The sequence below is a fragment of the Diorhabda sublineata genome, chromosome 9 (genome assembly GCF_026230105.1).
Source record: "Diorhabda sublineata isolate icDioSubl1.1 chromosome 9, icDioSubl1.1, whole genome shotgun sequence".
Taxonomy (NCBI): Eukaryota; Metazoa; Arthropoda; class Insecta; order Coleoptera; family Chrysomelidae; genus Diorhabda; species Diorhabda sublineata.
The window spans coordinates 19,034,549-19,050,192 of NC_079482.1; the positions used below are offsets into that span (position 1 = coordinate 19,034,549).

The following is a 15,644-nucleotide window of genomic DNA, read 5'->3' on the forward strand; positions in this document are numbered from 1 at the left end:
CAATACACCCCTGTTTTATCGATTGGCCCAATAAGGGCAACCTACCTAATTTGCACCCCCTAGTTTTGAAGAAACCAGCAATATCGACCTTAAAACAAAATGAATTGAGCACATACTTTTTACTGTACAACACCATCCATGAACCCCACAAACGAGACAGTTTTAGCGACACATAGTTGCCAGCTGCAAAACCGTTGCACGAAAAAGAATTGCTTATAGTATCCAAAACTTGCGATAAAATTTTTAGTAAATACTTTTGTGTCTAATATACGAATTAATCTATTATTATGTTTAAAATCTATTCCACTGTTTACAAAATTAAATCATTGTTCAAATTTGAATGTATACATTGAGTTATCATTATTTTCAAATGTTTCACATTACCAGTATTTAAAATAAGATAGTATATCATCATTATCTGGCAACCTAGCTTTTGAAGGGGACCGCGACCATACGAAAGCTAATATTACGTTTGGTCCACTGCAGTCGCTCCATAGTACGGGAGAGTAGGCGTCAAACTTTTGAATTCACTATGAACAATTTTTGAAATTTCGTTTGTTTTTAACAATTATATAACACATAACAGTTCTTTATTATAAAAGTTTTTTAAGATATTATTTTGCAGCACGCGTTTTTTAGGGCACGACGAGCGCTATAAAGCAACGAGTTTTACAAAATTGGTGGGTGGTAACACTGATAAACAAACTAGATGAACAATTGAAAGTTTAAAATTTTTTTTTGTTTGACATTTAACAGTGCCAGGCTGTAATTGCCAACATCAAAACTTCAAATTTTGGGTCTCGTACTGAAGCTCAGTACGACACACGTTTGCGTATCGTACTGACTATTTTATAGGTGCAAAATAGAAAATATTATTTTGGAATCAAACATTTAGGTAATAACTAGTTTAAAGTTTAGTTTCGACACTATAGCGTTTTTGAGTTTTTTTTGTCATAATATATAGAGCTTACTTTTTCCCTATCTCTTATTTTGAGCCAGAATATTTTTTGAGCTATGTTGAATTTGAATGGGTTGATGGGTTATTGAGTGAGGGAACTATTCAACCCCACCTGAACCACTTTCTAATGAATTATATTAATTATGAGTACGTTTTCCCATGTCTTTCTTTAAATATTTGGTACTTTATTAATAGCAGTGTATGAGAATAAAACAATATATCTCTTTTTATTAATGGAGTCCCTATAAAGTTTTATCTTGTTGGTAACGTTGACCTAAATTGACTTTGTTGATTATCTCCGTTGGTCGAATCGGAAACGGACGTTACGAAATAAGAATTCCACTAGAATTTGTCACCTGTCAATTGTCATGCAACAGTATTTTCAAATCAATTCATGTCAACAATCATCTATTTTATAAAAATTTTAGAAAAAATTTCTAAAAAATAATAAGAAACTTCTTTGAAGATGAACAAAGAATATTGTAAGTAGTTTTTAATGGAATATCAGTCTGATATTATCAGACACAATTAAGATGCCTTGGACCATTTGAAAGGTACTCTTTCTGGTAATTCTCATAAAATAAATTTTTTAGCAAACTTTTTCAATAGGTGAGTAAAAAGTAATTTATAATATGGACCCATCATTGAACTTTTCAATTGTTTGGTTTCAATATATATTTTTAATGTGTCAAATTCCTTTCATTCATATACGTATGTACTTTCTTCAAACAAGTATTTTATAAATTTTCTACTCATAATTATTTGCTATTTTTGATAGTTTCAAGAGTAAAGACACCTATGGAATAATGTTAATTTTTTTTTAACACGTTGTTGATTGAATATTATTAGTTACTGTATTAAATAGCAAAATTTTAAAACGTTTCGTCCGTACTAATACAGTATTGCGATACCCAAGAAAGTTTTCATCGCTGGGGTTCCGTTTACCACTTCCACATCGAGTTTTATAGTCTGCTCAAGCGCATAAGGAAACGGCACATTTTAACAACGAAAAGCGAAATGGATTGAACATGATTGTACCGAACTGACCTGTTTATAAGTTGGCATTGTAATCAATTGTGAAATGAAGTAAACAAAGAAACACTGTGAAATTTTTTATTGGTAAGTTGTAAAAAATGTGTTTAATTCATTTCGATTACTTATTCATTGATATTTTCAGGGAATAATGTGTAAAATTTCGGGCGTGGCTAACCAGATAAACATTACTCATCGCCGGTAAAATTGACAGTTGAAGAAAGAAGGAACTAGTAATATAGTCATCGAGACGCCGTTTTTAGTGCGGGAACTTGTTAGTGTTTGATAAACATGATAATTTGAACGACATCGTTCAGTGTTTTTTCGCAACATGAGTGCCAATAATGTTAATGCTCAAGTCCCTACCACTCAAGCAACTGCCACAATCAAATCTAGACCAAACATAATGCCCAGTAGTTACATGTACACATCTAGTAGTGCTCTTTTGAATCGCAGTTCGGAAAATAAACCGACTCCTCCGCCTACACTTCCTAAATATACTTCGAGTTTTAACGCGGGTAGTGGTTTAACAAGAGATAGAGATAAGGACAGTACTGGTGGTTCCTATAGGCTCTCTAGTCTCGATCGAGTCGCGATGAGGCAAAAATTTATGGATCAGCAGAATACTAACACAACAACTACCACCACCACTGCAGCAACAAATGGTTCACCTCAAACTAACGGAAGTGGTGATAATATGGCATCGGCTACCACAATCCAAAGCAAACGTGAAATGTTTTTCACTTCATCAGAAAACAATTCTCATTCCATTTCAAGCACTTTGACAAAAGATTCAAACAGACTGAATAAAACTCCTTCACTGGAAAAACCAGTGGACACATCTTTAAAAACAATTTCACCAGATTCTAACAGAGATGATACAAGTAAAGAATCCACACCTGAAATTATCAAAGAACGTCCAAAGCCAAAGGAACTTGATGGTTATGTAGGTTTTGCTAACCTTCCAAATCAAGTTTATCGGAAAGCAGTTAAAAAAGGATTTGAATTTACACTGATGGTTGTTGGTGAATCAGGTCTTGGCAAGTCAACATTAATTAATTCCATATTTTTAACTGATATATATAATTCAGTTGATTATCCCGGTCCGACACAAAGACTTAAAAAAACAGTGGCAGTGGAAACAACAAAAGTGTTACTAAAAGAAAATGGTGTGAATCTTTTACTAACAGTAGTGGATACTCCAGGATTTGGTGATGCTGTAGATAATAGTAATTGTTGGACGCCAATAATTGAATTTATAGAAAGTAAATATGAAGACTATTTGAATTCCGAAGCAAGAGTTACCAGAAAATCCATGCCTGACCAAAGGGTTCATTGCTGTTTATACTTTATTCAACCTTCAGGACATGGCCTAAAATCTCTAGATATAGAATTCATGAAAAGACTGTGTGACAAAGTCAACATAATTCCAGTTATAGCCAAAGCTGATACATTAACAGCTGATGAGTGTGCACTATTTAAAAAGCAAATTTTAAATGAAATTGCTCAGAATAAAATTAAGATATACGAATTTCCAGATACATCCGAGGAAGATGAAGAACATAAGTTGAATAAATCTTTAAAGGATAGAGTGCCATTTGCTGTAGTAGGAGCGAACACTGTAATAGAAGTAGATGGTAAAAAAATTAGAGGTCGCAAATATCCTTGGGGTGTCGCTGAAGTTGAAAATCTAGAACATTGTGATTTCATAGCCTTGAGAAATATGGTTATTCGCACACATCTACAGGATTTAAAAGATGTAACTAATAATGTTCATTATGAAAACTATAGGTGTTGTAAATTAGCAGGCTTAGGTGTAGATGGTAAACCTTCCAGAATATCCAACAAAAATCCATTGGCACAGATGGATGAAGAAAAACGTGAACATGATTTGAAAATGAAGAAAATGGAGGCTGAAATGGAACAGGTCTTTGAAATGAAAGTGAGAGAAAAGAAACAAAAACTAAAAGATAGTGAAACTGAATTGACAAGACGACATGAAGCCACTAAGAAAACTCTGGAAATGCAAGCTAAAGAACTTGAAGAAAAACGCAGACAGTTCGAAGCTGAAAAAGAAGCATGGGAAAAAGAGAATCAAGTTACCATCGAAGATTTGAGAAGAAGATCATTGGAAGGAAGCAGAGAAACTGTTGATGGGAAAAAAGAAAAGAAAAAGAAGGGACTTTTTTAACAGTGGACAACAACCTCTGGTGAAGTGTAAATATGTTTTAATAATCATATAAGTAATCGCTTGGCAAATCTGGCTTGACGTCTCTAGTGGTTAGCTGAGAAGACAAGACTTTAAAATAATATATTTCTAGATAAATATATCTTGCTGTTAAATATAGTTTGTGAAAGAATATATATTCTCCTTCCAAAACCAGTAAATGTGTTTTATCAATTCGTAAGTACTTTTCATATATTTTTATTCCAGTTGCAACAGTAATTTAAGAAAATGAAGAATATAAACTTTTATTTATTTAAATATTTTGTTTTATACATTATGTGGTCAATAAACCCTATAAACGAGTGTCATTAGATTTATTTTTTGTAAACATATTACTAATTTAGATTAAAAATCCATTTAAATATATTGACAAAAATAAACAATTTCATATCAGTTTTATGAACATATATTTTAAGAAATTCCTACATTCAATTGAATACAAATACAAAGTTATGAAGAGTTTGATAATGAATGTCTATCCTATATTAATAAACTGATTTTATTGTTTAGATTTCAGCTTATGCTATTGAAATAAATTCAAGGTTATGATCAGTAAAAGGTTATAAATGAATCTTGAATACTAAGTATTTAGTAAACAATTTCTAACGTTTTTCTGCTATTAAATTAATGTGTTAAATTAGAGAGTAATGATTTATTTATGAGATGTATAAAATATATTTAAAAACTATTTCTTTTGTGATTTTATAAAAATATTGTTTGTATTTTTGAAACATGAGAAAACTTCAAATTTTAAAAACTGTCAAAATCAACAGGGATTTCTGAAACAATCGTTTACCTCAATTAATCAATTCCTGTTATTATAGAGTAGCTAAAAATTGAAGTTTTATAAAAGTCCAATAAAATTTTTCTATAGAATTCCAATCAATATTTTTTTATTTGTAACTAAGTTACCTAATTGATATCATAATTTATAAAAAAATTGCTTGATATATTTGTTAATTTTAATGGATGAATTTTTGAAAACACTAGAAATAGGGTTGCCAACTTCTTTTACAAGAAATAAAGTATATTCAGGTCTATGAGAAATATTAAAACAATATTTTAGAAAAATGAACAGTTTTTATTTATTTATTGTTTTCAATACATATTTTTTAAAGCTTTTCCCACAGCTTACTAATTTATATTACTCTTAACTTCATATGCCTTACTACAGTCATAATTGAAATTAAAATGAATGATAAGCTCATTTTTTATTAAATTAATAGATGTTCTATTTCTATCTTTCCCACACTTAGCATTAATTACTAAAAAAACTTTCAATAAATACTAAGGTGGCAGGAACAGAAAGTAGATATGAGACAATTTTAGTTGTGTTTTTGAATTCTTCTGAAGTGTTTACTAATAAATGGTTCCACTTTTGGCCAGTACTCATTTCAAGAGATTCTTTGTCTTCTGATATTTTTTCATAAATTACTTTGAAATTTGTTAATTCTAAATATAAATCATCCATACCAATATTTAGTCTATACAAATTTAGATTATATATAATTTTTTCAAATTGATCAAATGTGACTGAACAGACTTCAATGACAAACATCTAAAATAGTATATTATTTACTTCTCATTTTTTGATTGTTTTATTGAAAACATTTAATATATGACTAGCATAAAGAATGTCACTATAAACTATAATATTTTCTACCTTATTATCCAACATTAATAAATTTTGTATAACGATTGGACAGTCAACATCCAAACTAACAAAGTAGTTACAAATTTGTGTCCAATTAAGTGAAATTGTATCAATTGCTGGTAGAAGAGGTAGCCAACGAGTTTCTATGTGTTGTTTTATGTTTTACTTTTACATTATTACTTTAATTCTATTAAAGTTGTAAAACAAAAACAAGGTCCAGGCGAAAAAAAGTTATGTTCTGACAACTTACACACTCACATGTCTGACAATTAGTGACGGTTTTGAATATTTGACATTGACAGATTCGTTTAGAAACTCAGTGTGATTTGTTTGTTGCTGCGCTGCACTGAGCAGTTACTAAATAAAAACAAATTTGTGTAAATGTCTAAGTGTAACACATAACAATGGGTTGGTATTTTGAGGCAAACAGTATTCTATTTTTGTTCAACAGTAAAAAGTGTAATTTTGTGAAGAACAGTATATTTAGCAACTCTAATTAGAAATATGTAGCAAATACAAGTTCAAAAAATAACTAACAGTTCAATAACTTTGTTCAAAATAGCTTTACAGAAGTAGATAATTACAAATTTTCAACTAAAATGTGAGTATTTACATATGGTAATCATACAGGTTCTGTTTCTTTGGAATCGATTTATTTTTTGTACTTTTAACCTTCATGATATAAGTATCAACTTTTGAACAAACTAATTTCATTGTTTGTAATTGGTATTGGTTAACTTTTATTAAATTAATGTACTACTTCTCAGGTTTTTTCTGGGCTAGGACCTTCAAAAAAATCCGCTTAGGTTATATTTGTGGTAACCAGATTTATTTTTCAGAATATTTGAGCAGGTTTATTTTGAATGTGTACAACTGAAAGTTATCCGGGATTACTTATATTACCAGTTAATAGGTAATTCCATAATTTATTTTGAAAAATCTTAGTCCATATATACTTAGTTTGAGATAATTATTACTGATATCTGAAGTTGATTTTTATAAATTAAGGTAAGAGCACCAGTGGTAGACTCGAAAAAATATTGATTTCAGTTTTAGTGGTATTGAGCATGGACCGTATGAATTCAAAATTAGAGATTATTTTCTTGATGGGAGCAGATCAAGATTGAAAAAATACAAAAATGTGTATGTAAACAGATACATTGCTGTAACCTCTCTCATTAATATTACAATACTTCCATAAACATAATAAATCAAAACGGTAATTAACTAATAAAGTTTGAATCAAAGCTAACGAAAAAATTAATCTACCTACTATTGAAAATTTAAACTGAAATTGTTTAAATTAATTAAAGGTAACTGCAACTCAGTTATGATAGACTTTTTAAAGCGTACATACAGTAAAAAATATTATTTATTATGTTTTGTTATATTTTATGTTGTTTTAACAATTTCTATTTATCAAAAAGGAAAGTATATAAAAAATAATTTTTAACTGAAACTTTTGTATTATAATTTTTAAAAATCTCTCTAGCTATAACATTAGATTCTGATTACATAAAAAACATCTGTGCAAATATTTTTCTTAATTTATCTAACTTTAAACAGATTTATGTTAAATAACAGCTGGCATGCTAATGAATTTCAATGGAAGAGGAAGTGTTCACATTTCAAAATAAATGAAATTGACTCCTGTTCTCAATACTGGAAAATGCAAGAAAACTGTGTAGAGAGTAGAATTTTATTCTAAAATAGCAATAGGTAAGAATGTTTATGCTTATAATTGATATGGAACTCCTCAAATACAAGTTCGTCTGTTATACAGTGTGCTCATAAACTAACATAACTTGTTAATATTTCGATGTATGCTAGGCTTATAAATTAAAGTTGAAAAATAAGTTTTAAATTAATTTAGGCTATTCGTTGACTACACATAAACCAGGTAAGGTAAACCGTTACTCTAAAATAATCTATTAACATATTTTTCCAAATAGTTCAAAATTCTCAGTCAGTACTGCATAATTTTAACTTTATATTAAAGTAATTGAAAAAAGTTATTCAAATTGATATTCGATAGATAATATATAATCCTAATATAAAAAGTTGATACGGAATTATACAATAATTACTCAGTTAATCTCGATTATCAAGTTTTGTCTAGTAACCAAAATTGTTCTAATATTCGTAAGGCCACTGTATTGTGCTCCTTATTCCAATCCATTCATATATGAAAATTTCATTTTAAGTAATTTTGAACAGCAACACTAAAGTATGGGAATTACAATCCTGTTGGCTCCAAATATCAAAACCGTTACATTTCTTCCTGTGACTTGTCAACAAATCTAAGTACTCTAGTTCGTTGACATTGCCTTCCACAAAGAATGGTCCAATAACAGTGGTACTGATAATATCTGCTTGTGCAATCCTCTAGAATTGCCAAATCGATTTGTCAATATTATATCGATGATTGTCGAATAGAACTACTAAATAAAATGTTACCCTTAAATAACAATAATATGCGCGATTGAAGGCTTTCTGCCACCCCTTTGGAACCGCGAACAACGAACGAATGGCAGTTAGGCCCTTCATAACAGCCTCTCAAGAAATATGTATTATTTAGTTTTCTGAATGGATATATAAGGATTTATTATAATTAATTACGGTTTTAGGTAGATCAGGTTGAAGGTAAGTAATTGTTTATTGAAACCCAAATTTAAGTAGTTACACACTCCTCCAAACCGCAGATACGATTTGGATACCTATCATTAGATAAATGAGATATCATTAGTTCTTTACGATTACTATACCTCTTGTTATAAGGATCGTTATTTTTTCCTGTTTAGTAAACATAGTTATAATTTTAACAGCATCTTATCACAATAAACACCTTTCATGATGATTATAATGATAATAATTTTAGGATATCAGAATATAATTAATGACAGAAAAACAAACTTTTTTTTTGACATAAACAAGTTATTGATTTCAAACCAATGTAACTGTAGAATTGTACTTACGAGAATGTATTGATATTTAGTTAGCCTAGACAAAATATTGCGTTACCATAGCAACGAACAATAAATTATTAGAAGTGTTAGTGTAAAGTTTGTCAAAAAAGTAAACTAGAGTTACGCATTACGCACGTTGAGAGATAAGCAGATTTAGGAAGATAAGCTTAATACCCTTGGTGATCAATGTCCTTCGTATGTGACTGTGAAAAATTGGACTGCAAGCTTCAAAAGAGGTAAATTTTCGATTGAAGATGATGACCGATCGGGAAGGCCAGTAAGTCCCCGAAAATATCGATGCAACTCATGACATGATTTTATCAGACCGTCGAATTGGACTAAAACGTATATCTGAAGCATTGAATATTTCATACGAACGCGTTCATCATATAGTTCACGTCAATTTGGACATGAGAAAAATTGCTGCAAAACGGAACCTCAAATTTTGAATGCTGACCAAAAGCGTGCAAAGGTAGAAGCATCGCGTTCGATCTGTGCTCGATTTTAAAACTTCTCTTTTAGACTTCTTAAACCGAATTGTTACTATGGATGAGACAGAAACAAAGCAACAATCGATGGAATGGCGACACTTTGGTTCTCCAAGACCTAAGAAGTTTCGTGTCCAAAAACCTGCTGGAAAAGTTCTTGCTTCAGTTTTTTGGGATTGTGATGGAGTAATCATGATTGATTTTTTGGATAAGGGTAGAATAATAACTGGAAATTAATATTCGATATTACTGACCACTCTACGGGAAAAAATTAAAGAGAAAAGACGCGGAAAGCTATCCAAAAGTGTTTTATTTTGCAGGACAACATTTGCACACAAATCTCTTGTTGCCATGCAAAAAATTCGTGATTGAATTACTAGAACACCCCCCTTATTCACCAGATTTGGCTCCGTCCGACTATCATCTCTTTCCTCAACTGAAAAAAGTTTAAAAGGTCGTAAATTTTCTTCCAACGAGGAGGTAATGAAAGCTGTAAAGGTTTACAGATCAAGAAGAAATATTTTTTTTTGAAAGGTCTAGAGACGTTGCTGGTTCACTATAATAAATGTATCTAATTAAGAGGAAAATATTTTGACATTGAAATTTTATTTGATTCTATAGTAGGCTAAGAATTTTTCAATATATCCTCATAGTTGTAGCTTTAAAAGATTATGAATTATTTGAAGACATTACTCAATATTTTTTTACAAACAGAAATAGTAGCAAGTTATTTTACTAGTTTACACATATGTGAATTCGTGGTTTTCTAAACTATTTACAGAAATAAAACACGTAATAGAGAAGTTGCAACAATCCCCAAGTGCCAATCGGGTGGTAAGATAGCAACTGTTTTGACGTGGTGTATCTAAAATCTATTTCTGTCTTATAGACAAGACAATAATTACGTTTTGGGTCATTTATTTACTTGTTACTGTTTCAAACAATACTAAATTTACCAACAAGTAAATATTTCTATATAAGAGACTCCTCATTATACCAAAATAACTTAAATGTATTTTGTATAGTGGCTCTGATATGTAAAAGTATGTTAATACTTCAGTTAATAATTAAATATATCTTTGTTGTTACACGATGCAGTCGATAAGATTAACCGTATCTTGTGTATATTTACTTTAATTCTGTAACAAATTGAGGATATCGAAATATCAATTGAATACAATGGAAAGTAGTTATTCAGAGCAGCCAGCCATGTAGTTTTTTATTCGCCGTTCATTTTATGTTCAAAGCGATAAACATAGATTTAAAAAAAATAACCAAAAAACACGCTTTTAAAGCACATCAAACTAAAAAGTTCAAGATAATTTTTGTTTGATGTGTTTTAAGTTTTTTTCAACTAATTTTATTTTTCACTTTCTAGTTTCATACTATGAAAGCGTGTTTTTTGTTTTTTTAAACTATATTTAGTTTCCATTTTTTAATTCAATTTATTGTAAAAAGTAAATTTTTTCTTTAAATTCTAGTCATTAGTATTGTAAATCTCCAACCGAGGCTCGCGGATGTAAAATTATTTTCGAACAACATAACAAAGTATAAGGTGTTAAATTTAAAAGTAATACTGATGCAAGTAGTCTAGTAAATTTTCAATAGAGGGCAGGCAATTGGGAAATTTGTTCTGATGTGAATAGAAAATTTGCAGTGATAATATTTAAAAAAAACTTGTCAAAAAACAGCGAGAACGGGATTTGGACCCACGACCGACGATTCCGGAGGTTGACATCTTAGCCTGCTCGGCTAACGAACGCACTTATAGCGGTAGGATATACCAAAAGTGATAAAGCGGGTTACAAACAAGCTTAAAAACAAACCCATATACAGGTGAATTCGTCGTGGAACTTTAAAAGACATGTTAAGATATTTTTTAACCAATATATTCAAATAATAAAAAAGAGATCGTTTTTGGATTGCCTTTACTGTAATAAAATTATAGCAAAATAAAGAAACCGTCATCTTATAATGTTGTATGTTCGTTGGGAAACTGCTTATCCCAAATAATGATGATGAGGTTTCTCCACCATATAATAAACGATATGCCACTTTGGAGAATGTCTGAAGTTCATTTTAGTAAAAACAAGCAAACACCAATCATTTACTCACAGGCTAAGGATTCACCTGGGGAAGAAAACAAATATGCATGGCTTTAGACAAGCCTAAAAAATTCATAGGTGGACAAACCCATTAAATGTAGTGGCGGAAATACTGCAGCTAAATAGATGGCTAGCAAAGATTCTGGTAGGCTTGATTACAGGGTACCCCGTTGGTTCTCACAGGGATCCCCGATGGTTATCACAGATATAACATGGAGGAGAACTCTGAGTTTTGACTTAATGGAGGAGTCTTTTTCAATTCTGAAAAGGTTGCATTGGTTGTCGGTTGTCAGTCTGGGAACAAAACTGAAAACTAATAATGAATATTAATTACTTCTTGAAGTTCACAGAACAGATGTTTTTATTTTTTTACGGTTCTTCATTAAAACATCAATTTTTAAGAATATTTCGTCTATAAATACAGCCACGACAGACAGTAAATCATAACTCCAAGAAGTCGTTATTTTATTATTTTCTTTCCGCAAAGCTTCAAAAAACAATAAAATTATTAATAGCTCGATGTTGGGGTCAAAATATTGATAATTCTATTGTATAAACTATAGATTTAATATATCTAAGAATTTCTACATGGTGTTCCATTGTGAAAATCTTTAACAGGGACGGTATATTGGGTACATAGACTTCTTATAACGTAAACAGTGTCTATTTATGTACCTACTATCAACGTCGAACAGAAAGAAACATAGAGAAAGTTAGAATTTCTAGAATTATACAAGGTGTTTCAAAAGAAAGTTCATATTAAAAAAAAACAATTTTAAGAAAAGTAAGGATTTTATTGAAAAAATGTTTGTTACATATTAAAATACCTTGCTTGGGAATTTATTTCTTAAAAATAACATCGTTCAAAAGTAAACCGCATACAATGATGGATATTTTCTCTTAATTGTGAAAGGGAAGTCCATATGTTAGCGTAAACCTTCGATTTGATATAATCTCACAGGAAAAAGTCTAGGTATTAAATTGGGACTGCAAGAAACCAAACGTATGTCACTTCTCAAGATCAGTTAGCCAAGAAAATCTCTACCAACTCGTGGCAGAGATATGTTTTGTGATTATATCTATTAAAGTTTTGTAGTTCAGGCACAAAGAAGTTGTCTAACATCTGCACATAACGCTCTGAGTGCACTGTAACTGTGCCTTCCCTTATCTCAAAAAAGAGTAAGGGCCTATAATCCTTCGCGCTGTTATTCCAGCCCATACGGTCACTTTTGGCGAATGTAGGGGTTCTGATGTTTAGGTTTTGGAGTGGTAATGAGCTTTATCAGAAAAAAAGATGTCGATAATCGTTCGAAATCATTCATTCATGTCAAGCCTCTGACTAGCATCCTGAGACTTCAATTCTTTTAGCAACTGAATTTTGTTACGGGTTCGGCTCCCAATCTTCGTGTACTATGTGAAATAATGATTATCCATGCATGTTTAAAGCAACAGCACGCTTCCGAATAGACAAGTCAGGCTCATCACGATTAGATCGAGGTAATACTGTCTATGATTTCCGTCCTAGGTGACCTTGGTCTCCATAGAGACTAAATTCCCAAGAGCCATGCTACCGATTGAAATACCTCCCGCGCCACTTCGAATAGTGGCATCCGCGCAATAGGCAATACAAAGATTTGACAACTTTTTTTATGACAAGTTGTAGATGATATTCATACTAATAGAACAACGTTCATAATTACAAATTATTGTCTACAGAAATTGAAGGTGTTTCGTAATTAATTGAGTGGCTAGAGAAATGACTATTAGTAATAACTGCCCGCGGTAAACTAGTGTTTGCATTATGATTAGATAATGAATATGAGGGTTGTCACCTAATAAAGAAATACGACATTTTTTTCATAACCTCTAACTTAGGTGTTCGGGGTAGCGATCTCTAGTGGGTCGCGGGGGACAGAAACCCCACAAATGAAAATAATAATTGAAGCGACCAAGGAAATGTTTAGAACCTGAGTTTAATATCAATTTTAAACAATTCAATACTACTTTGGATTACAACTAGAACTAACAAAAATGGAGTTGGACAGCGCTGCTAAAAATAATGGTGTTGGCTACTTTTTCATGGAAAGCAACCCACACCACACCTCCATTAATCCAATGCGACCTTCTTGACATTTTTTTCTTTTCTAAGGTCATGCCAGTAATAATTTAAACCATCTAGATCCAACCGATGGTTAGGTCCATCAATGTTACTTTTTTGTCCATTTTTTTTCCATATTTTGCTATTTTGAATATGAGTTCCAGCGAAATTCAGTAGTCCCTTCAAATTATGTTTTTTCAGATTCCCTTCATTAAATCGCCACACAATATATGTGAAGGATGCTCCTGTTTTTGAGATTGCTCCGAAATCCGCTCGTTTGACTTGTTTAGAAAATTTTGCAGGTCTTCCATTTTTTTTATTTTTCTCGTAATCGTCTGCCTCGCGATTTAAAAAGTTTTGAATCATTCTTTGGGGGCGGATAAGCTCATGAGCAATTTGTCTTTGGTTCAAACCACCTCTTTTTAAGTCCATAATTCTTTACTGCTCAATTTTCGGGTTGAGTTCCGCGCGGCATTATTTTGAAAACAAAAACTAACCGTCACATTATAAAAATCAAACAAATGTATTGTATCCTCCCTTTAACATCATCATAAACTTTCCCGATAATAGTTAACTCATAAAAAATATTTTTTCGAACCGTTTAACAAATATTTTTATAGCCAGGTAATTGCAGCTTATGATTTCATCTCTATAACTTTAAGACGTATTGGTGCGTAAAAAGCTTAAGTTAATTGTAGGTTTTTGCAGATAAATAATAAAAGAATTACTGTTATCCACTATTTAATTACTTCATGTTCAATAAAAGTTATGGTTGTGGAATTTTTTAGGATATATTAATAAAATTTAAATAAAATCTGAACGGATTTATAGGAAAAATAAAAACCTAATTGTGCTCACTGATGCTTGATATGGCAAATACTCGTCAAAATTTTAAGCTCCCGAATGTTGTAACATTAATTTGGAAATACCCTGAATATACAAGCTATGGGTATCTGAAGAAATTTTGTCAAATTATATTCCATGGTAAATAAAAACACATTTTCCCTGCTCTGTGAAATTATGGTGCTTATTGTGCACGTGTAAGAATTGGTATAAAAAATTCCGTTTTAGAAATTTTCCCCTCAAAGACGAGTAACGTTCTGGTCGGTCTACCGAAGTTGATGGTGAGCAAATCAAGTCATAATTGAAGAGGATCGTCATAACTGTTCGAGAGGCTGCGAAGAGGATACATGAATCGTGCACAACAAACACACAAACTACTTAGGCTAGTTAAGAAGCTTGATATTTACCTCACGAATTGAAAGAAATTAATTTAATACAAAGAATCAACATTTGCGATATGCAGCTTAAACGAAATGAAAACGACCCTTTCTTGAAAAGAATCATCACTGCTGATGAAAAATAGGTCCTGTACGTAACATAGTTCCAATACGATCGTGGAGCAAACACGATGAACCAGCACAAACCACATCGAAGCTGAAAAACAACAAAAAGGCTCATGCTGTAAGTTTGGGGAGATTACAAAGGTGTTCTATTATTTGAGCTGCTTCCAAGGAACCTAACCTAGGATGTTTACTTTCAACAATTAATGCAATTGGATAAAGCAATAAAAAAACGGCTAGAATTGTCAAATCGGGAGGGTTTAGTGTTCAACCATGATAATGCAAGGCCTCACACATCTTTAGCAACTCGTGAGAAACTATTGGTGGTTGGCTGGGAAGTGATGCCACATCCTTCATATAGCCTTGATCTGGCATTATCTGATTACCATTTATGTCGAAGTTTGTAGAATTCTTTGATTGGTCAAACTTTCACAAATGACGATGACCTTCAAGCCTGGTTCAGTTTATTGCTGAAATTTTATGAGCTCGAAATCATGAAGTTCAAAGGTATATGACAAATTGATTAAAAACTATTCTTTGTTGAAAAAAGTGTTATTTCATACAGCAAAACCGAAATCACTTTTTCGCCAACCTAATAATATGTTTATTTCTAACAATTTTTTTGCATATTACAACCCTTTTTTAAAAATTTTAATTAAGCTTAGTATCCACGACAATTAATTTCAACTTTACTCAATAGCAGATTTTTTAGCAACATTCTAAGAAAGTAATATTTTCTGTACTTTCCTTCACATATCTGTTTCATAATATTC

General features: G+C 31.3%; 2 protein-coding genes and 1 long non-coding RNA gene across 7 annotated transcripts in view; 2 read left to right on the forward strand and 1 right to left on the reverse strand.

Annotated features, from left to right (window-relative positions):
- LOC130448671 (band 3 anion transport protein) overlaps nucleotides 1-15,644 on the reverse strand; it is a 246,568-nt gene that overhangs the window by 35,948 nt on the left and 194,976 nt on the right. The window lies entirely within an intron of this gene.
- Nucleotides 1,910-5,099, forward strand: LOC130448674 (septin-7). The gene is made up of 2 exons (XM_056786148.1): nucleotides 1,910-2,077; nucleotides 2,136-5,099. The coding sequence occupies exon 2, from the start codon at nucleotides 2,322-2,324 to the stop codon at nucleotides 4,179-4,181; it is 1,860 nt and encodes a 619-aa protein (XP_056642126.1). The 5' UTR covers nucleotides 1,910-2,077; nucleotides 2,136-2,321; the 3' UTR covers nucleotides 4,182-5,099.
- LOC130448675 (uncharacterized) overlaps nucleotides 6,615-15,644 on the forward strand; it is a 41,015-nt gene continuing 31,985 nt past the window's right edge. Inside the window, exons 1-3 of one of the 2 annotated variants that reach the window (XR_008910361.1) lie at nucleotides 6,615-7,590; nucleotides 14,317-14,512; nucleotides 14,600-14,989. This is a non-coding gene — a long non-coding RNA (uncharacterized LOC130448675). Of the gene's footprint in view, nucleotides 7,591-14,316; nucleotides 14,513-14,599; nucleotides 14,990-15,644 lie in introns of those variants that run through there. The other variant, XR_008910362.1, reaches the window with a different exon arrangement.

Bases quoted from the DNA above. Each gene is read 5' to 3' on its own strand.
- LOC130448674 (XM_056786148.1), top strand. From the start codon at position 2,322: ATGAGTGCCAATAATGTTAATGCTCAAGTCCCTACCACTCAAGCAACT.